This window comes from Ptychodera flava, chromosome 1 (genome assembly GCF_041260155.1).
Source record: "Ptychodera flava strain L36383 chromosome 1, AS_Pfla_20210202, whole genome shotgun sequence".
Taxonomy (NCBI): Eukaryota; Metazoa; Hemichordata; class Enteropneusta; family Ptychoderidae; genus Ptychodera; species Ptychodera flava.
Genome location: NC_091928.1, coordinates 21594007 through 21619039, shown reverse-complemented (window position 1 = coordinate 21619039; position 25033 = coordinate 21594007). Strand labels below are relative to the sequence as shown.

At 37.5% G+C, this 25033-nt stretch overlaps 1 protein-coding gene across 1 annotated transcript in view; it reads left to right on the top strand.

Annotated features, from left to right (window-relative positions):
- Positions 1-16909, top strand: part of LOC139132694 (tyrosine-protein phosphatase non-receptor type 7-like) — a 47646-nt gene extending 30737 nt beyond the window's left edge. The window contains exons 4-14 of the mRNA XM_070698964.1: positions 369-521; positions 1819-1923; positions 4010-4194; positions 4562-4648; positions 5417-5516; positions 9777-9932; positions 10525-10662; positions 11762-11878; positions 12389-12552; positions 13336-13449; positions 13828-16909. Of these exons, the coding sequence (XP_070555065.1) occupies positions 369-521; positions 1819-1923; positions 4010-4194; positions 4562-4648; positions 5417-5516; positions 9777-9932; positions 10525-10662; positions 11762-11878; positions 12389-12552; positions 13336-13449; positions 13828-13921 (1413 nt within the window). The 3' untranslated portion in view covers positions 13922-16909. The remainder of the gene's footprint in view (positions 1-368; positions 522-1818; positions 1924-4009; positions 4195-4561; positions 4649-5416; positions 5517-9776; positions 9933-10524; positions 10663-11761; positions 11879-12388; positions 12553-13335; positions 13450-13827) is intronic.
- Positions 16910-25033: the final 8124 nt, after the last annotated feature.

Sequence of the window (25033 nt, the reverse complement as noted above, 5' to 3'; positions counted from 1 at the left end):
TCTGTTTGGTCCAAACTTATCAAAAAAATACAGAAAAATTCATGAAAATAGGTAGAATGTTGTACCAAACTTTTGATGGGAAAAATGGCAGCAGTCAAAGTATTTTAACTCTGCCGACTTCCAAATGAGTCCAAATGTACCAACAGCACACAAGAAATCAATTATTATACTGGATCGTCAAAAATGTTGTGTTCACAAAACATGTTCCTACCAAGAGTTTATGAAATTAATTTTCCTCGGAACCTTAAACCCTTTCAGCACCATGGTTTGGTCCAAACCCATTGTGATCAATGATGACTTTGGACCTGATAACAAGGAAGTAGGGGTGAAAAAGTTAAATAGCCATCTGTGTGTCATCCTTTCCATAGGGCAATGTTTTCAACATGTATGTAATTAGTGAAGCTCAAGGCGGCATTGTCGATGGGAATCTGGTGCCAGCAGCTGATGTAGAAAGTCAATTAAATGTAGAAAAAGTGAACAGGCAACTTCCGGGATTTTCTGTCCTGAATGTCTTACCTCAGGTAAGTTTAAACACACATGGCAACACCTCATGTATTGTACCGGTACACAGCTACCAGTAGATGTCGCTTCTGCTTTACAAAGTCAAAGTGTGTCTCGCAAATGTTTTCCAGAAAGATTGTTATGGTGATTTGTTTTAACACTCAATTATTACCCCTCATAGTTTACCATACTTTTTCTTCAAATCATCAAACATACAGGTATCTCCCTGATGCCAAACTTTCCAAGTGAAAATGTGACTCGACAGTGTCAGATCATAATGGTTTCATCACCAACAGTCAAAAAAGTACAAGTTTATCCGTCATTTTGAAAGCACAAAAATTTTGTTAATATTGCCGTTATTATTGCCCGATAGAATAACCAGGAAACGCAGGTTCGAACCAGGGATACGTAGTTCCCTTCTTACATAGAACTTTTCTTAGCTTTTGAGTAAAATTTAGAATCCAGGAAGCTGTTTTGAGTCATCCTGGTATGAAATGCGATGTCAAATATGAAGAAAGTATGCGAGTGAAAGAAATACCTGCAGCCATTGGGAGATCAGTTGTACAGTAACAGTACACTACATAGCTGGCTAATTTCTTCAAATTTTCAGCTTTGACCAATCGTGAAAGGGCCACCAGCTTTCACTGCTTTTGTTTTGTTTGTCAATATAATTTAGTTAGAACATGCTTCATGGAGTAGAACAAAAAAATGTTGTTGTTATTAACAAAAAAAAACAGTGAAAAGATTATTAAAAGATACAGCCACTGGCCCTGGGAGTTCATTTTCATATTTTCTTAAAAAAACAATGCCATGTTTGAATTACTTCAACACATAGCAACATGGAACATGTTTTAGCATACATTTTTGTACCCCACAAACATCAAAGAGCCTCTTGAAGCTGAAGAAAATTTCACCGAACATCATTCTTGTTTAGTTCAATACTTGATACACTCACAGAGAAAAATGAATGAAAGAAATTGGAATTCTGTTGAGGCAGTATGCGCCTTGAAAGTGAAAGATGTAAACTTTTGCTCAAACTTTCCTCAATGAAATTTTCAACCATTCTCCTACCGAATCAACAGTAAAAAACAGGGGTCATCATGCAAATAATAGTTCTAGAGAAAGATATTACTAAAAACATATTACCGGTATTTGAAATTCAAAATGGCTGCCATCCCTATGTTAACTCTATTTTTGTTATTCCAAGAGCGTTAAAATGAGCCCCCACAAGTTGTAGATCAGAAAAGAATTGTCAAACTTTGAGAGTCTGTCCCCAAGGTACATTCTACTTCTAACATTGTCATTATTCTCTTACAGGAACGACATACCATCAAATATGATGATGTACCTTTCTGGGAAGCTAGTTACTTTCCTTACGTTATAGGAGCACTTGCCGCTTTGCTTGTCTTACTACTAGCCTTGGTAAGTGTTTTCTGTACTCAGAGTCGCCAATATCCCTGTTTCTTTTCCTTTGTGTGTCTTTTTCCATTTCAATTTACTCCAGGGAGTTGTCAGTCACTTGTATTCCTATTTTAAATACTCTTTTCACATTTGAGTAATTTTTACCAGCTTAGCGCAAGATTAAAATATTGGTTTGGTTCACTGTTTAGCATGACAGGCAGTTGTAAGCTGGGTGAGAGAGAAGTGTAAGTTTATGCAAATTTATGTAAATCACCTAATTTCCTTGCTGGTTTTTTCTCTTGGTCTCAGCATTTCAAACAAATTCAGCTCTGGTTGTGTCAAATTTTGTGAATTTTTTACATTATACTGTTAGAATACTATGTAAAGAAAATAATTTTGTTTGGCAATAATGCTGATACGAAATTGCTTTGAAAAATGATATGTTGGTTGAGAGTAAAGCCACCTTAAATCTGTAAGAAGCCCAACACAATTTGTATTCTCACATTGCATTCTCACAGAAGCCTAAGAAAGCAGCTCTTCTTTGTCCAGTAGTAGAACTCTTGGCATTGTATATCACCTCCAGTGTGAGATTTGGAGGTTTCAACTCGATCCATAGGAGCTGCCGCAGCTGTATCTTAAAAAGTAACATGATATTGTTAAACATTATGATTTCTCGGCCCTGCAGCACTGATGAACTTTCCTTCTATTTTCTGGCTGACTCATACAATAGCTGCAGTGTCTATATTTTATTGAAATTTGTTGAAATTCATTGTTAGTAGCCCTGCAGTCTCAGCAATCCCTGATAGAACATGTGTACTAGATATTTGTAGAATGACCCTCTTATCTTCCATACGGAGCTGAAAGGCTTTCCGGAGTTGGTGTCAGAAAAATGTGTTTTCCATTGTGATATTTCACTGAAAACATCTGTTTGCATTTGTTTGTATCATTTCAAAGTGGATGCTTACAAAAAACCAAGCCAAGCATTCCATTCGACATAAAAATGTAAATCACACACTCTGAAATATCATGAAATATCCCTTTCATCTCTGGATTTTTTGTCAATCTCTTCCCATTGTTTTCAATGGGAGGGAAGACACTTTTTAAGGAAATCAGTGTGATACCAATAAGGCAAATGTTTTTATTTTCATTCAAAATGAAAATGCAAAGGTACTCACATACGCTTGCAGACATATTGCGTTTAGTGAGTGTGCCAGATTTTGGTGTTTTGGACGTGCCTGGAAATTGAAAGATTTAAATTTTTTGCAAGGAAACTTCGAACCATTCCCAATGGAAATCAAGAATAAAAATTAGAGGTTACCATTTAAAATTTGGTACAAGAGAAACAAATTGCCCAATACTTACTGATATTTGAAATTCAAAGTGGCTGCTACACATCCCTGTGTTAACCGTATGTGGAATATTAAATTTTCAGTTTTAGCAAAAATAAGCCCATGAAAAGTTCATCACTCCATGAGCTTCAAAATGAACCCCCACAAGTGATAGACCAAAGTCAAAAAATGGTTAGCCTAGATTGCTTTACCGTCCGCTTGCCTCCGTACCTCCGTCCCCACTACCGTCTAGTCTCGTGAGCAGTATTTCGAGCTGGAGTTGTAAAAACTGCTCATTTGAATGTCAATGGTCACCAACTGAGACCATGACGTCACCAGCGTCTCTTCCAAAGTCAATCACTGAAAATGACCCTCTCATGATTGGCCTATGACTTGGTTGGGCAGAGCTGCAGTGTCTACACAATTAACATATTTGACGTCATATTAATTAGCTCTGCCCAACCAAGTCATAGGCCAATCATGAGAGGGTCATTTTCAGTGATTGACTTTGGAAGGGACGCTGGTGACGTCATGGTCTCAGTTGGTGACCATTGACATTCAAATGAGCAGTTTTTACAACTCCAGCTCGAAATACTGCTCACGAGACTAGACGGTAGTGGGGACGGAGGTACGGAGGCAAGCGGACGGTAAAGCAATCTAGGCTAAAAAATGGTGTAAATTTCAAGAGTCTAAATATCTGTCCAGAGACACGTATTCTACCATAAACCATGGTTCCAAAGTATTGTCTTTGTACGATAAATCTTCTGTGGTCTCTCCAGATTTGTTATTGTTGTATTAAAAGAAGAAAACAGAAGAAAGAAGAGAGAGAAGCCACACATGTCTTGTACCCACCAATCAAACCGGAGTTCAAATCAGGGCGTATGATTCAACCTGAATCAGGCCAGATGTACGCCCCTGTAGCTCGCAGTCAACCGATTAAAATCATCAAAGGGTTACAAGAAAGGTAGGCGCACTTGAAGATTACTGGGTCCAATCGTCATTATGAAATTAATGGAGTTTTCTTAGGGGGCCCTGTTATGGCATTTCGAATAACTGGACCCCCTAGGTGTGTCTTGATTTGTAAAATAAAGTTTCGCTGAAGCAGAAAGGTAAAGACACACACATACATGAGTCAGTCTGTAGGAAGTGTCATTAAATTTAAACTCGTCTATATTGTTTCATTAGCTCCTGCTTGCTATACCAGTATGTGTGCACAGCTTAGGGAGTGCATGGGATCAGTATATGTTTATCTGTATGTACGTATATCTATCCTTCTGTACTTCTGCTCCGCCTTGAAATTTGTTGATATGTTTGATGGTGATGTTTTATAGGCGAAGTTCCACCGCCTCGCTGACGATAGACTTGAATGGCAAAGGAGGGGCACATGGAACTCATTATGGTTCACCACCCAAAGAAAGGTAAGTCAATATGCCATGTGAAGGTAGCAGGAAGCAGTTGTATGTATTGAGGGTAATATCTGATTTTAGTTGAAGGCAATGGTAATTTCCTTAAGGCAATATCTGACCTGAGTAAGGGCAATAAATGATTCAATTTAGGGCAATAAGTGGTCTGAGTGAGGGCAATAAGTGATTCAGTTTAGGGCAATAAGTGGTCTGAGTGAGGGCAATAAGTGATTCAGTTTAGGGCAATAACAATAAGTGATTCAGTTTAGGGCAATAAGTGGTCTGAGTGAGGGCAATAAGTGATTCAGTTTAGGGCAATAAGTGGTCTGAGTGAGGGCAATAAGTGATTCAGTTTAGGGCAATAAGTGGTCTGAGTGAGGGCAATAAGTGTTTCAGTTTAGTGTAAGCACTTGTATTACACTTTCCTTCAGTATGACATTTGATTTCGGATATCACAGCTGTTTGAAGTGAGGCAAAATCTGACAAAAATTCAGGGCAGTAGTTGATTCGTATTGCCTTCTGTGCAGCAACAGGCTCCAATACTGTAGTGATTTCTTACAAACTTTGAGGGAAAAATCCAGCTTCTCTGCAAATTAACTCTTGAGTTGACTGTCAACCCTGAGTGGTCTTAGCTTTAACAGCTGTTATTGATAAGTTGAAGGCCTGAAGATATAGTTAAGGCAACTGACGTGGATTCATTAATCCGATCTGTCCAAATGGAGGAATCAATGACCAAACTGCCTTGCTAACAGCTATGATATGTGTATCATGTTATTCACACAGTTCAAGTGAAGAATATTTGTCCTCTGCTGGTAACAGAATGACAAGAAAACAATTACGCAATTCTTTAAAAAATGTTCGAGCTCTCCATGAAGAGTTCTGGGTAAGTATATGTATCTATAATATCACACTCCTGGACATTGAGGGGAAAATCACAGAGATGTGAATAATCGATATCTATCTTGTAATTAGTTTTGCTGATACTTATCTTTTTTTACAGCTCCAGAAATAATCACAATGAAGAATTCCTTATCATTTGCCTTGAGAAAATCAGCCCACGGGTACATTCACAGTTCAGCTCTTTTTGATGATTGGCTAGTTTGTGAAAACAGAGACAGTCTGAATCCGAGCGCCAGTTGCTGTAACCTATAATGAATTTATATTGCTCTGTTTTTGTTTTTAACATCAACTACAGTTTCTTGTTCTACTCCCCAAAGCATATTGAGATACACAGTATTCAGCTTATTAACTCAGCCTGTACATGTGTAAACTACATTGTTATCGTTGACAAGTGAATTCTGGTCCCGACTAGAATTCAAATGTAAACAATAACAGTGCATTTTACGCGCATAGACGCTGTGTTGACAAGCTGAATATTTGGTGTTTCAATATACTTTGGAAAGTTGAACAAATCATCAAAAAGTTGTAGCTACCGGCCCTTTTAGTTTGTTCGGTTGTTATCTATTTGATCTGTTCCCATTGCTGTTTGTGCATTTAGTTTGTATGTTCCTATGAGGCACACATGTTGCTCTCATCATGAAAGACTCCTTCAATTTCCCTAACACATTATTGTGACAATTACGGAGTTTGCAGATACCAATTTCCTCAGGGAGAGGGAAAGTTTCACTTTAAAGGTAAAAGAAAGGTAAAAGAAAAGAAAAATTAACATAAAATTAATATAGAAAAAGAATAGCTGGAGAACATGCATGGAGTTTAGAGTTTGATCGTTTTAGAAAATGTAAATTTAACAGTGAAAACACAGTAATATTCCACTTTGCATCTATCAGCAAGATGAACTTGATTTATTGCCTTATGACATAGTCGATGCATGAACCGGAAATAGTGTTACTATTAATAATATTTTACAATGTTCTTACCAACAAATTGGACCTTTTTAACTACAACTAAAATAACATCCATTATTGGGCCCAATTTTCCATTGCTCACTGAATTGAAAATAAGTAATTCACGCCAAGAAATAATCAAAGTTTATGTATAAATTTTAGAAAGTGCTGGTTGATGGGAATCGCAGAGACCGTCGCATTAAAATAATTCATACTTTATTAAAAGCTTGGTTGATGATTAGCTCAGAAACTGCAGGTCACAGGAAAGGTGTAGAAGTTGAACAACCTTCACAAGTGTTTTAAAGGTCTCAAACTTTGACCTGATGTTTATAAAAGTTGAGTCGCAAATGTATTCACTAATGCAAAAACTGGGGCCGAGTGTTTTCTGCACTGACTTTAAATGTAAAGCCAGTAGGATTGTTTGTTTTATTCTAATAATATGGTTTGCATCCAACTGTACAGTCAAGTGTTAGAGAGAGAGGGGGGGAGGGGTGGTAGGCAGTCAGGTAGGTAGGTTGCTTGCTGTCTGTCTGACTTTCTCAAACTGTAAACCCCTGATAAAAACTGGCAATTACGATTTGTGGCAGGAACAATGATGTGTAGGGCTTCCTAACAAACAATAATACCTTTATATACAGAATTCATATTGATAACAATGTTCATATTGTCCCAGTATGTATATTTTAATAGGTGTCGTGTGCACTTGTGTTGTTTTAATTGCTGCTTAAAACAATGAAACTTACTATGGGTAGCTGTAACCATTGACAGTTGAGTAAAATACACGTCAATGCTGTTACCTTGTACTTCCTAATTGCTCTATTGTCAGCACTGGAATTGTTTTTTACTTTGTATGGAGCATTTCCTTTCCGTTACAACGTAAATAGAACAATAAAAGGAAAAACTGAAGTCAAACAATAGGAAACATGAATATCAAGCTAAATGAAGAAGATTTTTCTTAATTTGTCACTGAAGAAAGCAAAGTCAAAATTTGTTGGGATATCACTGCTGCGCAGTGATAAAGGCTTGCAATTTCTGGCTATACATCATTGCATGCAGACGTATGGTCTTTCAACATTTGAACATCCATCATAGATTTCTACTCCGTCAATTACTGCTGAAATCACTGATGTGTTCAAAACGTCAAAACAAATGCCCAGCCGCCAGCGCGTCTTACCGCAAGATATTCCCAGCTGTCACTCAACTTGTCAAGTGAAAACATCGACCCGCCAAACTCAAAAGATCGTGGCGCGAAATAGAAAAGTTCTACCCGCCAGAGCAAATCTGTTAAACCACGCCTCCAATTTTGACCTCAAATTTCACGATCAACAACTTTCTCAGACGTTGTTCAGACATCGTGGTCCTGTCGACTGGCGCGGCCGGCGGACATTCTGTCGTTCATCTTTGGAAAATTGAAAAATTTGTGAGATGATGAACAGGATTTACCCGAACAGAACATCGACACGCCGCGGGAGAAACAACTAGAAGCATGGCTCGTAATCATGGACTATAGGACTTTGTGAAATATGCAAGGACTGGAAATCAAAGAACTGGATTTTGTTTGAGTGTTGTTCAGAAAAAAATTCACATATTCATCACAGTTAGCAATATTCTCATCGGTGAATTTCTCATAGGCTATTGGCGTCAGTTTTTTAAAAGTCCATTCCCAAACTGACCATCGGCTTCTCACACGTCGTGCGACGGCACTGGTTGAGACATCTTCTGCACTATTGCCATATTCGTCATTTTCTTTTGCTTTGTTTTTCTTTGAGAGATATCTAACACTTGACACGATACAAAGCGTTGCCATTAATTTCGTAACCCATGATCGCTGAAACGGAACTTTTCGCCACCTCTCTGCATGACGAGAAAATTGCCAGTAACTTTATCCCCACCACGCAGTAAGATTTTCATTACAATCCTGCAACTTGGGCAAGATTGCCTTTCCACTCCTATATCTCCGTTTGAGCCATTTGGGTATCATAGGACGAAGGTAAATTAACCAGCAGAGATTTGGTTCAAGTCGGTGAATTTTCGAAAATAAAATGATCTGTAAAAGTTCATCGTGTAAAATTTGGCAGCCCAGGTCAGGTTTACGTAGCGATCAAACGCGTTTTTATTTAGTCTGTGCAGCTACAGTGAGTGCCGGATGAAACTTCCCTGTATCGCGTTCACCCCACTCAATGCGTTCATAATCATATCCTACTCACACGTTTCACTTGAAAACAGAACACAAATCATTGCATTCCAAGCGATCACCCAACTCACACGATCACAAATCATGAACTTGAACCAAGTCTAGTAAACCAGTAAGCAAATCAAGAGAAAAGCTGTGCACAAACACGCTTCAAACACAGCGTAAGTGTGCGGTGGTCGGCGTTTGGAAGGTGGGCGTGGTTTTATGTTTTTGGTCTTGGCAGTCAAACTTTTCTGTTTCGCGCGTCGATGTTTTGAATGTGGCGGGTTCATGTTTTCGGTTGACATGTCTTTCTGACAGCCGGGAAAAGTTGCGGTCAGACGTGCTGGCGGCAGTGTCTTTGTTTTTACGTTTTGAACACATTAGTGATTTCAGCAGTATTACATTTGTATTCTATAAAGCCATTCATCCCTATTATCTGTGGTACATAGCCATTGCTTCAGCATTGTTTGTGATACTATGTGGTTGAAAGTGGGGGAATGAAAGGGGTCATTCCTTTCACCACAATGGTTTGGCCCAGCCCTATTGTTTTCTATAGCAAAGTTGGACCTCTAAACTGGGAAGTGGGGATGACATAGGGTATGAAGTCTTTACCGAAACAAGAACTGACGTTTGTTCGTATTTTACTCATAATGGAAAAATTCACTTCACATCTGTCGTCCATGTGAGGGTACCAATTTAAAGTAAAATGTAAAACTCTTTCAAATTATTCAATGTTGTCTTTTAGCAAAACAAGAACTGACATTCATATTTTACTCGTAACGGAAAAATTCACTTCTGAAGTTCACATTTGTGGTCAGCATGAGGGTATGAAGGAAAATGTAAAACTGTTTCAAATTATTCAATGGACAGATTCTGTTGGAAAAGCCAAGCTGTTTGGCTCAGGTAGCTCTCACTACAATAGTGCCTATACCAAACTATGCATATAAACCAAACTAAATTCATTTTGCACTGTGGTCTCAGTCTCATGTTCATAGACAATGTGTTCTGAGACCTTTCCTACCCAAGCGGCTGCTGGATATCAGATACACAGTATTTCACATTTGCTTTTCCCAAGGTTTGTACGCTACACCTCCACTCTCAACTCTTTCTTCTCTGTACGCAGGACATCCCCATGAATCATCCGGAGAGTATAGACGTTCCGGGATCCGGAACCAAAAACCGATACCGCACCATCCTACCCAACCCCAACTCCAGAGTCCTGCTACCAGAGGTGAATGACGACCCCTTGTCAACGTACATCAATGCAAACTATGTCAGGGTAAGTTGAAAACTCAGGTACTGGTGAAATGCAATATGAATATCAGAACCCTGTTACATGCTCATGTCATAATATTTCTGTACCAGTGCCGGTAGTATATTTTTTGCAACACAAATTACTTCAAGCACAGAGTAATAATATCTGTTTACTTCAGTTTCATGCATAGCAAACATTTTGTGTTATTATTTATAACGCTGCGCTTTTCGCATCTAGCACTGATATTTCCCATGAAGACATCTGTATACTTGAATATCACTTTTCATTGGGAATAGTTTTTGATAAAAAGTTTCAAAAAAATCTGAAAAAAATAATTGCATAGATCTGAAAAAAAATTGTCTGGGGCTGTATTTATAAAGGCAACAAAAATGGCACTCAAATGGTTAATGCAGTATGCTTGTTAACTTTCAAAATGCCTGAACTGTTGGAATCATTGTAGGATTTTCTAGACGTTTCCTTCTGTTAGCTGCATACAAGTATAACAAGATATAAATTTAAGAGAAATTCCGCTTGTGAGTCCTCTTCGATTTGACTCTAGAGGGCGCTCTACAATGATATTTGCATGCTGACGTAGCAGTACATTGCTATACTGCAGGGCTATGATCACGAGGAGAAGGCATTCATAGCTACGCAAGGAGCCATGCCACACACTATCAGTGATTTCTGGAGGATGATCTGGTTCACAGATACTCCGATTATCGTCATGATAACAAAGATTAAAGAGAGAAATAAGGTAAGAAAAAGTCTTGTGTTTTGTAAATTTCCAGCGTATGGTTGAAGAATAGTAGACACAAGTCTTTTTGATGCGAACTGTCTTCAATTGAATTATTTTTTTGCCATCAAATCTATGTTCCTAAAACCTATCCTGCCAGGCGAAAAACCATAAAGAAACACAACCATGTAAATACATACATACATACATTAATTTTCATATGTACTTCGTAGACAGGGTAAAGAAAATAGCTATTTTTATTAGCTCACATTTGGTGTACCAATGTGAGGTTATGGTATAAGCTGAATCAGTTCATTTGCATCTGATTTGCATGTCTGTATGTCTGTATATTTGTTGGTATGTGGGGATGTATGTCCGTCACACACAAAGGCTCCCATACCGCCAAAGCTACCATCTCAGTATTTGGTGTACAGGTAGATGCAGGGGTTGAGATGTGAATTTGTTCAAATGAACACATTAGTGTCAAAAATGTGCAAATGAGGTAAGAAAAAGTGAAATCCTGCAAATCTGCAGGAGGTATGCATGCCAGTGAGAAACAGGCAAACTCCACTGATCTTGACTCATTTCCTGTCATTGTTTATGAACTGTTACATATTAACAGACCAGCTGCAACCACAGACAGTAGATGGGGGAAGACCGTTTAATACTAAACTAAGAGGGGCTTGTTTCTGCCATGCATGTTGCTAAAGTTGACCTCCAGTACCTAAAGTTAGACCTTAATTACTTTTGTCATTCTTGTTTTTCTGGTTTAAATATTTCTTGTTGTTTTGCTGGTTGTACTGTGCAGAAATCATTGCCATAACATCAACGTAGAATTTTCCTCCACTGAACAGATAGAAACAACATTTATTGTTGATCATTGGTAACCAATACTGGTATATACCAATTCTGATCAAATTTGAGCGACACCGTATAATTGCGGTATTTTTAATATCTTAACACTGTGTTAGTTTTTTGCTCACGTGTTGACACACGTGAGCATATGTCGCAGCGATGTCTGTCTGTCTGTCTGTCTGTCTGTCTGTCTGTCTGTCTGTCTGTGTGTCTGTCTGTCTATGTGCTCAATATCTCAAATTATATCATATTTGTTTGCCAACAGGTGAAGTGTGAACACTACTGGCCTCACCATAAGCAAGATGTTTACGGTGAAATTGAAGTCTGCGTGGACAGCACAATAAAAAAAGACGGCTATATACTTAGAAATATGACTCTCAAGGTAAGAATGGTGTGAAAAATCACTTTAGTATGTCACTTTTAATTATTATTACTTGTTTGTGGAAGAGTGTATCCAATTGATGTGTTCAATATTGTAATTCCTGAAACCTATGGTAAAACAAAAGTATTACTATTGTAGTCGTTGGGGGCGCTCTCAGTGACATGAGCTATTGAAACCATATCATATTTAGTTTTTCTTTTTGTGTGAAAATCTACCAGTCTACGGACAGCAAACAAAATTTTGTTTGAATGCAAAAAGGTCTTACTAGGCTTGGCTAGGCTGTTTGTGGCTGTGTAAACTCTCCCTAGCGTTTGACCATAACAACTAAAAAAACAACCGTATCATGTATAGTGATGCGTGCATGTGAGGTGGCTTTTAACCATCTTAAAATAGATTTTACATTGAGCTTTGTGGGCATAAGTAGGTTCAAAAACCAGCTACTGTTTGATACTGTTTGTAAAAATACCAGCTAATTTATTTAATTTTGTTGTTGTTGTTGATGACATGCAGTACTTAGAAGATACCAAGCAAGTGAAACACTTCTGGTACACTGCCTGGCCCGACCACAAAACACCGGACACAGCAAAACAGTTACTAGAGCTGGTTGAAGAGGTGGAGCGTTGTCGTCTTGATGAGAATGAAGAGCCCACCGGACCAGTTACCGTACACTGCAGGTAATATTGAAACACATAGCCCTCTCAGTGCTCTCGGTGATTTACAGCTGAGCTGAATAGAACAATGAACAGATGGATAAAATAATCAAATTAGGAAATGCATTAACCCTTTGAGTACTGTGAATTTTCCCACCACAATTTTTGTGTAGTCGTTGTAAAGTTTTACCAATTTTTAATGAATTTTTTGGTAATTTTGGGGGAATTTTGGACCAAATGGACATACATTTTGTTGGCTACAGTTTTTGATCCAAATTTCGGAAAAAATCTGAAAGAAATTGTCTTCATTACATTTTATAAGGGTGGAAAAAATTGACTTTGACTCTCGAAGGGCTAACTGTTGCGAATGGACAGAAATTGAAAGTTTATAAATTTAGTCACACACTGTGTTTATTACAAATTGATTCGTGTAAAAACAATTTCGACCATTGAGCTTGTGTCACTACTACCTTTTGGAATGGACTTACACATTGTCATGTGGAGAAAGCAGCTCAATTGATGAAAAAACTTGATTTTTGTTGACCAGTTTCTGTTATGAATGGATGCGGACAGCTATTTACAAAAAGAGAGACTGGGATATTTGAACATTTTCAACTATTGAAACACAACATGTCTCATACTTGAAAATAATAATGTTAATCAAGTCACTCACGTGATAGTAATGGAAGGGCTTCAATCAGATCTGTTTACCCAGCTATAAGGTGAGGTGTTTGTCAAATCTGAAGTGCTTGTTCCTTGCAATGGCCATCACTTTTAACTGTTAAAATGTATGTTTTGTATCATCAGTGCCGGTCTGGGTCGTACTGGATGTTTCATCGCCATCAGCATTGGAGTCAGGCAGCTCCAGGAAGAAAGTATGGTCGACATCCTTGGTATAGTCTGTCAAATGAGACTGGATAGGTAAGAAAGAGACAGAGAGAGTATGGATGACATATTTGATATAGCTTGTCAAATAAGATTGGATAAGTATGAAATAGTAAAGACAGAGAGAGAGAGAGAGAGAGAGAGAGAGAGAGAGAGAGAGAGAGAGAGAGAGAGAGAGAAAAGATGTGTTGAGAGTGTGAGAGATGGTGTCTATGTACACATTCATGTAGAAAATAACAGAGTGAAGAAAGAGAAGGTGACGGGTTTGACTGGCAGACACACAATTATACAAAAGAAATAGTTGGGAACATCTTCACTTCTATAAATAGGCCGACCTACTTCCAGTCCATGTGATATTTGGTGTTAACCTCTGCACTCAGTAAAGCTTAATGTTTTCACCTCGTTTTGTTGCAGGGGAGGAATGATCCAAACAAACGAACAGTATGAATTCATTCACCAGGCGCTGTGTCTGTATGAAAAGTATCTGCCGGACCCCGTCATAGATTGATGATGGAGAGAGGGACACTGCTGTGCCCAAAACTATCAGAGGAGAAATTCTCATTTAGTCTTTGCAGTCAGGTTTCCACTGCCATTGAAGTCTCACTGTGGACTTAGCTTCAGCACAGAAGGAGACTTTACCCATCGCCGCCGAACTGTTGTACCTACCCATGGTTTTCAGTAGGATAGGTGGATCGATACACACGAAAATAGGGATGGATGGGTTAAAAGTAAGCAAGGTCACTGCCAACAACGTAGTACTGATGAAGATAAGTCTTCTAGATTAGAGTACAGTGTCTTTTGTCTGGGATTGTTGTAAGTTTTCTATTTTAATCCTGCCACCCCCACTTGGTTGCAGAATGGAATGACTGTACTGTAACCTGTCAGTGTGTTAGCTTTCAGTGTTATAAATAGGGTGGTCAGTCTAGTGCAATGTATCAAATACTCTCCCTGAGATGAAGAAAATACAAACTATCAACGCGTACAGGTAGTTTATAATGAAGCCGTTTTTTAACCTTCAATATTCACTAAAGAAACTGTTTAAAATCAGTGAATGATTGTCTTCTAACACATAATGGGACCAAAATAGATTCAACAGTAGCAGTTTTAATGCTGATGTCTTGTCAGGGTATGAATTCCTTTAGGACCAAATAATATTTATACACACATACATATATATATATGCATCGTCAATGTTATATGACAGGGTAGATATTGTATTTTCCTGTCTTCTTAGTAGCTCGTAGGAGTATATGTCAGCTCGCCATATTTTCTGCAGAGACTGATATTATCAGGTCAAGTCAAAGATACAAATGCTCACATGTGGAGAGTGTATCAATGTAATATACAGTGCATTGATACTTGAAGCAGGCTATTTTATTTGTGCCTAAGGAGCTCATATAAGTATGCCACAGCTACTTGTGCTAGGTAGTTAGCAAGATGGGCAGTGTGCCAACATAACTATTTCTAGTTTGCCTAGGGAGCTTTTTATGCAAATCTTTTTATTTCTACCAATGTACGGGTACTTGTCAGGATGATGTATAGCATAATATAATGCCTTTTGAGCTGCAATTGTTTCAATGTTTTGCTCATGAAGTGCATGTGGGATACCCACTTTGTCTCATAGAATCGTCCAATAGTGAAACCAGCATCTGGCAAATTTGTAAGTAGCTAGACATACAATATATTAATCATATCTAAAAGGGCTGCAATTGCCAGCATCAGCTGTGAGCCACTCACAGAGAGGGCCCCCCAGGATATTTGTAATTAGCAATGTCAATCACTAAAATTTTGCCATGTGTTTTAAAATGAACATGGATTGAATGAAGACTTAGGGGGTTACACTTTAGAAACACTGTATACACATTGTATCAGTTTGCAAACTCCATTTAGACATGTGTCTCGCAGTTCTGTAACAATGTTGCAAAGTTGTCATTCTTGTGTGTCACCCGTAGCCATGACTGTGGACGGTGATTTCATGTCACTCCTGTAAAGCTACACATCATGCACACATACATATGGGAAATTTCCAGCTCATATTAGCCAGGGTTTTCCATCAGTTTGTTTAATCACAGCCTTCAGTTTTCCAATTACAATATAACAGCCACCCTCAAATGGGTCTATTTCAAATCTCATCTCTGAGAGATGAAAATTCCATAAAGGTTAACGCTATCAAGTGCAAAAATATGTAATGAACAATTCCACCCATTCAATCGGGTAGTGCAACTTGAATACTATGGTTAGATACCATGACTCCCTATAATAACACTTACAATATGATAAACTTGAGTTTTTAGGACTAGCTTATGCAATTTCACAATATACATATTGAGTAAAGATTGTCCGTTTTTAAGGGGTTCAACTGTATTCTAAGTTATTAGCTGCAGATTAAAGTGAGGAAAATTTTGAAAGTTGTCAGCTTATGTAATCTTAAAAGAAGTCATTTGTGTATTTGTTTGAGAATTCTGCAAAATGTTTCAAATTCTCTTTTAATCATTTTACTGTGCATGGCAAATTCAAAGTACTTGTCTCTACGCATTTAAAGTAAGCAAGATTCAATATGTTATACAGACAACATTGTCATCAGTTTTGAACTTAATCAGTTCCCATATCTTTGCACACATCCATAATTTTTAAAAAGGCATGTCAGCCATGCGTACATATTGAACATCCCTAGCACTGTACAGTTCTGATGGTTCACCTTTTCATGTGGCTGTCAAGTGAAAAATCGGTGATTGACCACTATAATACAGGTGACTTGATTCCTTACAGGTTCAAATTAGGTCCACACCTAAAATGTTCTGTGTAGTCTGGAAGGACCAATCCACAAGAAATACTTGGGTATGACAGCATGACAGTAAGAAAGTAGGCAGTAACCCAGCTGCACAGTCATGTTACCTATGAGTGTAACCCATATACCCTGCCATAGTTTGGTCCAACCCCATTATTGTCAATTGTTAATTTAGATCTGTGTACAGGTTAATTGGGAGTAAAGGGTTATGGTCCCTCCAATCTTAGTTTTAGGTTTCACCCATTTCCTATGTATGGATGGTTTGGTTTGACCTGTGTATAGTGGTGGAATAAGCCTGGAAGGGTTTTCATGTCATATCCCATCATGGGAATGCAAACTTGGCAGACTGGCTTCCTTGCTACAGAATGCTATTGTAGAGCTGCAATATATGCTAGTGACACACACACATATACAAACACACAGACACACACACACAGTTTTCTACGGTCACCAGTACACTGTGAAAGACTAATCTGATATACATCAGAGTTTAAACTTAGCATGAAACAACATTTAACTGCCTCTTTTATTTCTACTTGTTGCTCAAAAAAAGGACAGGAAATTAGACTGAATTATTTATTTAATTTTTCCAGTGACCTCTCTGTGGTAGAATTGTCGCACAGAACCATGAGCAATACCCATTTACCATATTCCACTTCAGGCGTTACGACACAAGATTTTACGAAAACGATAGGGTAAGATAAATGCAAAAAAAAAATAATAATCAAGTGAGAAGTTTTGTTGACTGTGTGTGTTTTCAGTCTGTGGAAAGTGTCTTTCTGTATATTGCAGAGTTCTAATATTTACAATGTTCAGACAATCCCAACATCTGTAGGGTAGATGAAGAAATTTCTACGCACATTTCTCAATTACATGTAGTGTAAGAGATTTTATTTGGTGTCTGTTCGTCTGCTGCATGTTCTGATATGATTGGCCGCGGAAACAATGACAAAAGTGATTAGCATTCGTAATGATGTTCTCTGCAATGATTTCAAAGCTTGCTATGGTTTATCAGTAGAGTACTGTTTGGCCCTCTTCTGCTTCTGTCTGTTTCCATAGTAACAAATGAGATCCGCTTCTTCCGTGACATTAATTTTGTGAACAGTGTCACCGCTAAAAACGCATCCTATGCATATCAGAGAACCTAGTTTACAAGGAAAGTGTACAGCTGCATGTAGCTGTTTTGTTTCACTGTCATTTAAGGTAGCATGCTCCTCGAACTTTGGAGACTTAAACTTATGCTCAAAATTTCTCAATGAACTTTCAACCATTCTCTTATCAAATCAAGAATAAAAATATAAAAATCAGGAATCACTGTGCAAAGGTTGATATTAGAGAAACAAATTATTCGACATTTACTTATATTTGAAATTCAAAATGGCCTCAAAATGGCTGCCATCCCTGTGTTAACTCTATGGAGAAAAATATAGTTTTTGAATTTCAAAAAAATTAAGACAGTGAAAATTTTTCTTGCTCCAAGAACTTTAAAATGTGCCCCCACAAATGGTAGATCAGAAAAGAATTGTAAAAGTTTCAGAGTCGGAACATCTGTCCCTGAGGTGCATTCTACTTTAAATATGGCAGAAAAGTTTGTTCGATTCCTTTTTCGTGAAACAAAATCTATGCCAGTGATTCTTTTAGTCATACACTAGATCTTATGCAAATTGTATTATTGGGTAAAAATGAAAGATTTTGGATAAAGAGTGTTTGGGGACGCTGTTTATGTTGTATTGTATGTTATAATGACCATACCTGTCATCATGTATTTACAGTACTATTGTGTATAATTTTGGTTCAAGGATCTGGTTCTGTTTTGAAGCTTTTTTTGGAAAAAAAACATTTTGTTTCTTATAGAATTCTGAGATTTCAGATGTTCCAATCCCACAATGCAATAGTCCAACATTCTTAAGGTTTTCCTCGGGACAATCTGATGGAGGTCAATGCATTCATTCCCCTCAGCTGACAGGTGTGCGTCTTTGGTGTAGAGCAGTCATCATGAAATCTGAAAAGATCGATAAACCAGTTGCCCATTTCCAAAGTAAACTCAAACTTTTGATTCTATCGTAGTATGAGTTTGATAATTATGTGAAAACAGTCTACATTTGAAGCATACTCAATTCAGATTCTATACTAAGTTTTATCAATGTATTGAAATAATTTAAGTTTTTTCCAGTGGTACTTTAGATCATGTTCAAGCTCTTTCAAAGCAATGTGCATGTAACTGAATATGTTATGTTGTTTGTCCTTTGTATGTAGTAAAGGAAAAATCTAGAAACCAGGACAAAATCTAGCATGGATACTTGGAATACATTTTCCTCATATTCAGGATGAAATGGCGTTGTCAGTCCCATCAGGAGACATGATGGAATCTTTGGAATGTGGACTGTTGCATGGAGGGAGGGAAAGTTCTGTTTTCATCTCAGAAATTTCAAAGTTCAGTTCAAATTTTTTCATGATTTACAAGGAAGCTAGCAAATCTGTCAAGCATATAAAATATTTTTACGGCTGGACTGTGTAACATGTCTTTTAATTGGTCCAGAGGTATGCGTTTAACAGGTGTGTGTTTATTTATATTCAAAATGCAATGAAAATTTCTTTACCAGTACTTAATAATCATAATCTGAAATGATAAAAGTAGTTGATGAGTTCCTTCAACACATTTGGGAGTACAACATCAGCCAATCAGGAATGAGCTACCTACGAAAGCTTGATTGTTATTGGTTGGAATACAAAAGCTCATTCAAAGAAACATTTTTTGGTCTATTTGTGGCAGTGACCTGAAATGAATATTTTAAAATTTCTTTCAGAGTCATTACAAATTTATTTGAAACAAGAAAAAAATGAAATATTTATGGTGAAAGTTTATGTGTAAAATATAGCACTTACAGTTGTATTATTTTTCTTCTGGCTAGAGTTTACCTCGATAGCTGTGTGATCTGAAATGTTATTTATAATTAATTATGCACTGTGTATAACTGTATAAAAGAAATTTTCCATGATTTAAGAAGGTAGAACAAGGAGTGACCTTTGACTTGACTTCCCAGCATGCACCAAAGCAACCTGCTTTCTTGACAAATTACAGATAATCAGAAGCTCAAACAAAATCTATGCAGGTGACCTGCAGTACTTATGAATGTTATGATTGGCCATTGGTGACCTAATGGATTTGAACTAGCGAATCAGAGAGCTCCTTAGTGTTGAATTGCTGCTTTGCTTTGCAAGCTGAGGAGCTTTTCTACAGAGGAGACAGCAGAAATACCTTTATTTTCCTTTCAACAATGTTGAATTTACCACAAATCGCTGCCGGTTGACTTTGAACTGCCATAATTTTCAGCTTTTTGAGAAACATTTCTCTATTTCACTGAACAGTCTAACCCCATCATTTCAGTCAGTGTCCAGAAACCCTCAGTTCAGTAAATGTTCTGTAAACAGCCCTTTATGTCTGCTGATGTGCAGCGTGCTCGGAAGGTTTTATCTAATTGGTCGATTGTCACCATTCACAGCAACTTAGGGAGTGTATGTGTTTTATTTAATCATAACGGTAAGATTCAGCTACCCAATTGGATAACAGCTTCCGAGACGCTGCACATCAGCCCCATTATGTCTCAGCAAGTGGCCATTGCATGCCATCATCATTGACAATATTTACCTAGGGGAAACATGTGGTTCAAGTCAAAGGTATAACCCTCCATAGTAAAAATATAGAATTTGTACATTGCTGTCAGTTCAACAGATGTACGTCTTTAATATATATGAAGTATACGCCCCTGAAACGTTTATTTTGTCTGTTTTATGCCATTTAGTTGTACAAAGGTCAAACTGCAGAGTTTGAAACAAATGGGGAAAAGTAAATGCGAAAATTGAAGATTAAAAGATAAGTTGTTTGGTAAAAAGTATGGCATTGTAGAATATACACTAGCTAAGAGCAGACATTCTTCATGAGAGACCCACAGTTACAGCCCTTGCAGTAGGAAATGTGCTCTGAAGCTGGAGGGGTTGAAATTTACATAACAATAGTTAATTTGCATATTCTGTTGTTAAGCTATTCTTTTGTATAGTCATTAACATATGAATAGATTGCTTGGAAAAAAGGGGGGTTAGCTTACTCTTTGAACTCTGTTATGAAGTACCGTGTCAAGGTTTTATAAACCTGTCGTGGAAATAGTCTTTAAAATTTTTTGTCCACATGTCACTATTATTGTAGTATGACATTTTTCGTCCACTCATTTTGAAACAAGTTTATGAAAATTTCTAATTCTCAAACAAGCAAATTTAAAAGTCAGATGTCGGTAAAAATAATGCTGTTCTTGGCCAAAGGCAAGAAATTTACCTAATTCTTTAATTATTTTTTTTTTATTAGGGCAATTGTAGGTAAGGGTTTAAGCTTTCTATATATGCAAGAGGTACCCTGTATTGCTAGAACAGGCACAGATAAATGATATTTGGTAGTATGAATCTCAAAAGCGAAAAACTAAAATTTTGCTCAAATCTTTTAAGATGATACCCAAACATAGCCTTTCATGAAGAATGTCTGACAAAAGTTTTACATGCTCATCCCGAGCAACGAAATCATATTTAGTAATTTGCTTCAACCCCCCATTCTTCTGTGTTCTAAATGCAGAATAGGACGATATCATTTTGAAGGGGTGTACCATTACCCAAGACTGCTCTATATAGTTTCAGGTTTTAGCTTTACTGTTTATGAGAGAGGAATGTGCAATTCATATGTAGTCACATAATAATCGGCAGTTTCTCAAAATGTAGCGGGAAAGTCGGAGACTGTCAAAGGTTCAAAACATGAAAATATGTAAAATTGAAACAAAAAAAAATAAAATTGTAAATTGTGTGATATTTTTGTAGATTTACAAAAGATAAATATATATATTCTTGTCAATTCTATTCAGATTTAATTTCTCTATCAGGTAAAATTTGGCTGCACCGTTACGAGTTTGGGCTCAAGTGTCACGACCTCTGACATGATGCAGCTAAAATTTACTTATGTTGCGTGTACAGTATTCATGTTAATTTTATGTTCAAAGTTTTTGAATTCATCAGAAACGTGGAATGGTGATGACTTGGAGGAGAAAAGTTATAATTTTCTCAAAAGACAAAAAGAGTAACTATTTCGTTAGGTGATGTATTAAGTTGCATATTTTTCAGTTATTCTCAAATAGTTTGTGCTCGGATGAGATGCGTGTTCAATGAAAGATATTGAGCAGTTGATGTCTGTGTTGTGGTCCAAAAACAACTTGTACCATCGCAGAAAAATTATAACCAGTATAATAATTTCAGTTCAACATTTTGATCTGACACTGCATGCACAGCATAGAGCACCTCCGTGACTGGTTTTTCTTCACAAAATTTATTTGTCCTTCTGCAGCTGAGCCGAATCTGCTTGATGTCGCTGCGCTGCTTTCTGAAATATTTATAGTATCAGTGCTGGAAGTGTAGAAATAAAAAAACCAAATTAGCTTGCTTTTACAAGACACTGTTCTTTGCATATGAAGTCAGGGACAAATGAACAAATGAGTCTTGTGTTCAAGTGTTGAAGTAAATTAGATAAGTAGTTGAACCATATTTGTTCTTGAATATATGTACAGTAGTGGACTATCATGTTTGTCTATATTTACAATCAAAATTTGAATAAATAGTTCCATGTAAAAAACACGGGAATCAATTTTTTTTCATCAAGAATAGAGTGAGATTTCTTTTCTTTTCGTGTTTGCAAATATTGTTATCCCTCTCAAACCTGCTTCCTTGAGATTTGGTCCGACTCAGCCCAATTGGTTTTGGTGAAGGGTTGAACCATTTCTCACTGTGTGGTAGGGGAGGCAGGGAGACATGATACTGTGAGCAGATATGGGACCAATAACTACAATGCAAATTTTGTTTCTCTGACATGGTAGTGCATTCATATTTGATTCAAAATTTAAAACTTTGTCCTAGGCAATGTCATCACCATTCACACAGGGGGGGGGGGAACGAGGGAAGGGCAGGGTGGATAGTTTTTAGTCCAACCCTGTTGGTTTTCGTGTAGACTTTAACAGACAGTGCAGTTGTCATCAAGGGATCTGGATGGTTTCACAAAAGTTGGAGCTGTTGAAAGCTCTTAACACTGTCGTTGTATATTGGAGACCGAATGTTCGTGAATCATGATACAAACTTGCCATAGGGTAGGTCAGCATAATAAGTCAGATTGGACGCAGTGAATTTAAATATAAAGCCTTAAAATTTTCACCAAAACCTAATGTGCGTGGGACAAATTGCATTGTCTCAAACATTTGAGAAATTTTTGTTGCCTCCTTCCAGCCTGGACCTGTTGATTTAACAACAGTTATGAGTTAGTGCGCCCTCTATCAGCATGCCAGTTGCCATAGTTACAACCAAGTGAATGTGTGAGCTGCATTCATGTCATGTATCCTAGTTTATGTTGTCTTGGCTCTGACGGAGTTGAGACAGGTTGCTGATAGAGGGCGGCCTATTGACAGTTTAACACTGTTCAAAAGACAGAATATTTCAAATGAAGCTATGGTAGATGTAAGTAGTGTCAAAAATAAGCTGAAATTTTGTCTGATTTTTCACTGGCCATCATGTGCATTCCATGAGTTTGTCTGTCAGTATGCATTATGAGAGTAATGCAGTGAGTGCTGGTCAGCTTACACTAGGTTGTGTCCAAAGTAGAAAGGATATAATCTGGTTTGTGTCTATGGTCCGAAACTGAATCTATACCCCGTTGGTGTGACATTTTAGCTGTTGCTGGCCAGTGCAATGCAGTGGTGAGATGCTATGGACATCTTCAGCCCCAAAAGACGGGTCTTCAATTTTTTGTCTCAAATTACCACTTGAATCAGTACAAACATTCCATAACTTCTCAGCAGCACAACCCTACGCTGTCTCCCCACTCCCCTCATGTGTTCCTTTAATATGAATGGAACAATCCATTTTCACCAAGGAAAACTGGAATGTTCCATGATTCAGGGAGAATCAAGGGGTGAAATCAGCACCAAGGAGGGTCATGGCGCCATCCTTTAGATGGCCAGTTATTCTCCACATAAGCACTGCATCACTTCACTACATTGCATTGCCGTATCAGCGGAATATGTTCAGCTGTCTGTAGCCATAGCCTGTAATAAACAGCTGTTCACTGTTATATGCTGAACGAGATGTTGTTTTCTTTCCCTCTGTATCAAATTATCAGATGTATATATAAGTATATATATATATATGGAAGAAGACAGATTAAAAGTATGTAAAGTTTGTCTTCACTGTAAACATTACTGGTGAGTTGAGTAAATAAAAGTAATGTGAATATTACATTGATGTGTGCTGTCTTATGAATCTGTCAGACTTTTGTCTGATGCTCTGGGAGGTTGCAATTGTGAGTGTTAATTCATTCCATGGTGTAATCTGTAAGTTTATTTTTGAATGTATGTTAGCGTTCGTGTTGTAACCCAGTTGTACACTCATGAAAGAATCATGACATCTATCACATAGAGTCACTGGCGCACCATCCCCTTGACAACTTGCCAAGAGGCTGAGAGACCGTCTCAGATTGTAACATGGGTTTTAAACTGTGAAAATTTTTTCATGTAGGAGAAATTTGACCCAAGTTCAATATTGCACTTATTTCGGCGGCTGCATTTTTTCCACTTTCAATAGTGTTTTGATGTTTATCAATTACGCCATGGAGCTAAAAAAAAAGCTCATTGGTTACGATTATAAAGCTTGAAAGAGAGTCATATTGCCTTGTGCGCATTATTGAATGCCATAGCAAAATACCTGCTGATGTACAGCTTGCACATTAGCCCCAAACTGTAATTTTTTACACTGTGGGCAACACAAATATTTTGCACTTTTTGAGGTTTTGTCTGGAGGACCGAGGGGTGAGGTGGCTTTGATCTGGACAAAACAAAATTTAGTTTGTTGAACTCGTATGACATTGTGCAACGCGACCCCAAGTGCCATGGTTTTGTTGGTTCTCATCTTATGTACGGCAATTGTATCACATATTTATAGCATTCAGTCCATGCATGACATTTGCTTTTCCACAGACCATGACAAACCTTTCATTTGCCAAAATGACCTCATACATTACAGATGTAAAGGCTGTGTATGAAAAGTTAAACAGAGAAGCCATGTCAGTGAGATGAGAGAACAAGAATCTAGATTTTGCTAACAAAATAACAAAAATATACATAAAGGTACAACTGTTGTCATCCCATTTCATGTAGGTTCTGGTTCTGAAACATCCTATCGTCTCAAATCTGCAGTACTGTATGTTTTGACAATAGGTACAGGTAGGTTTATTCTTATATTAACCCTTTGAGTGCCGTATGGGTAAACATTTTACCCGTTTTTGCATTTTTCTGTAAATTTTTGGATAATTTGGATCAAATAGACATCATATTTTACTTGCTACAGCTTTATATCAAAATTTTGGCAAAAATCTGAAAAAAATTTGCTAGAATATATTTTATACAGGTGACAAAAATTGACTTTGGCACTCAAAGAGTTAACCCTTTACCTGCCAGATAGTATCACTTTCACATTGGTAAAGTTAGAAAAAGATGATATTCAGCCAAAACCACACGTACTTTCACCAACTCGGCTTTGTATGGTATGTTGTAATTGTCAAAATCACAGAGGTTTTGTAGTTCAATGGCCCACTGAACTTCCAAACATGAATAAATGTCCTCACACTCATTTTGACTATAGAGGGCGCTACATAGGGAAAAATGCAGTGTTACATGCTTCTCAGACAAAAAAATATATAGGTCTGGAATATGAAAATGCAGTTTGTCTGAGAAGAGTTCAGGAAGTGTTGTTACAGGT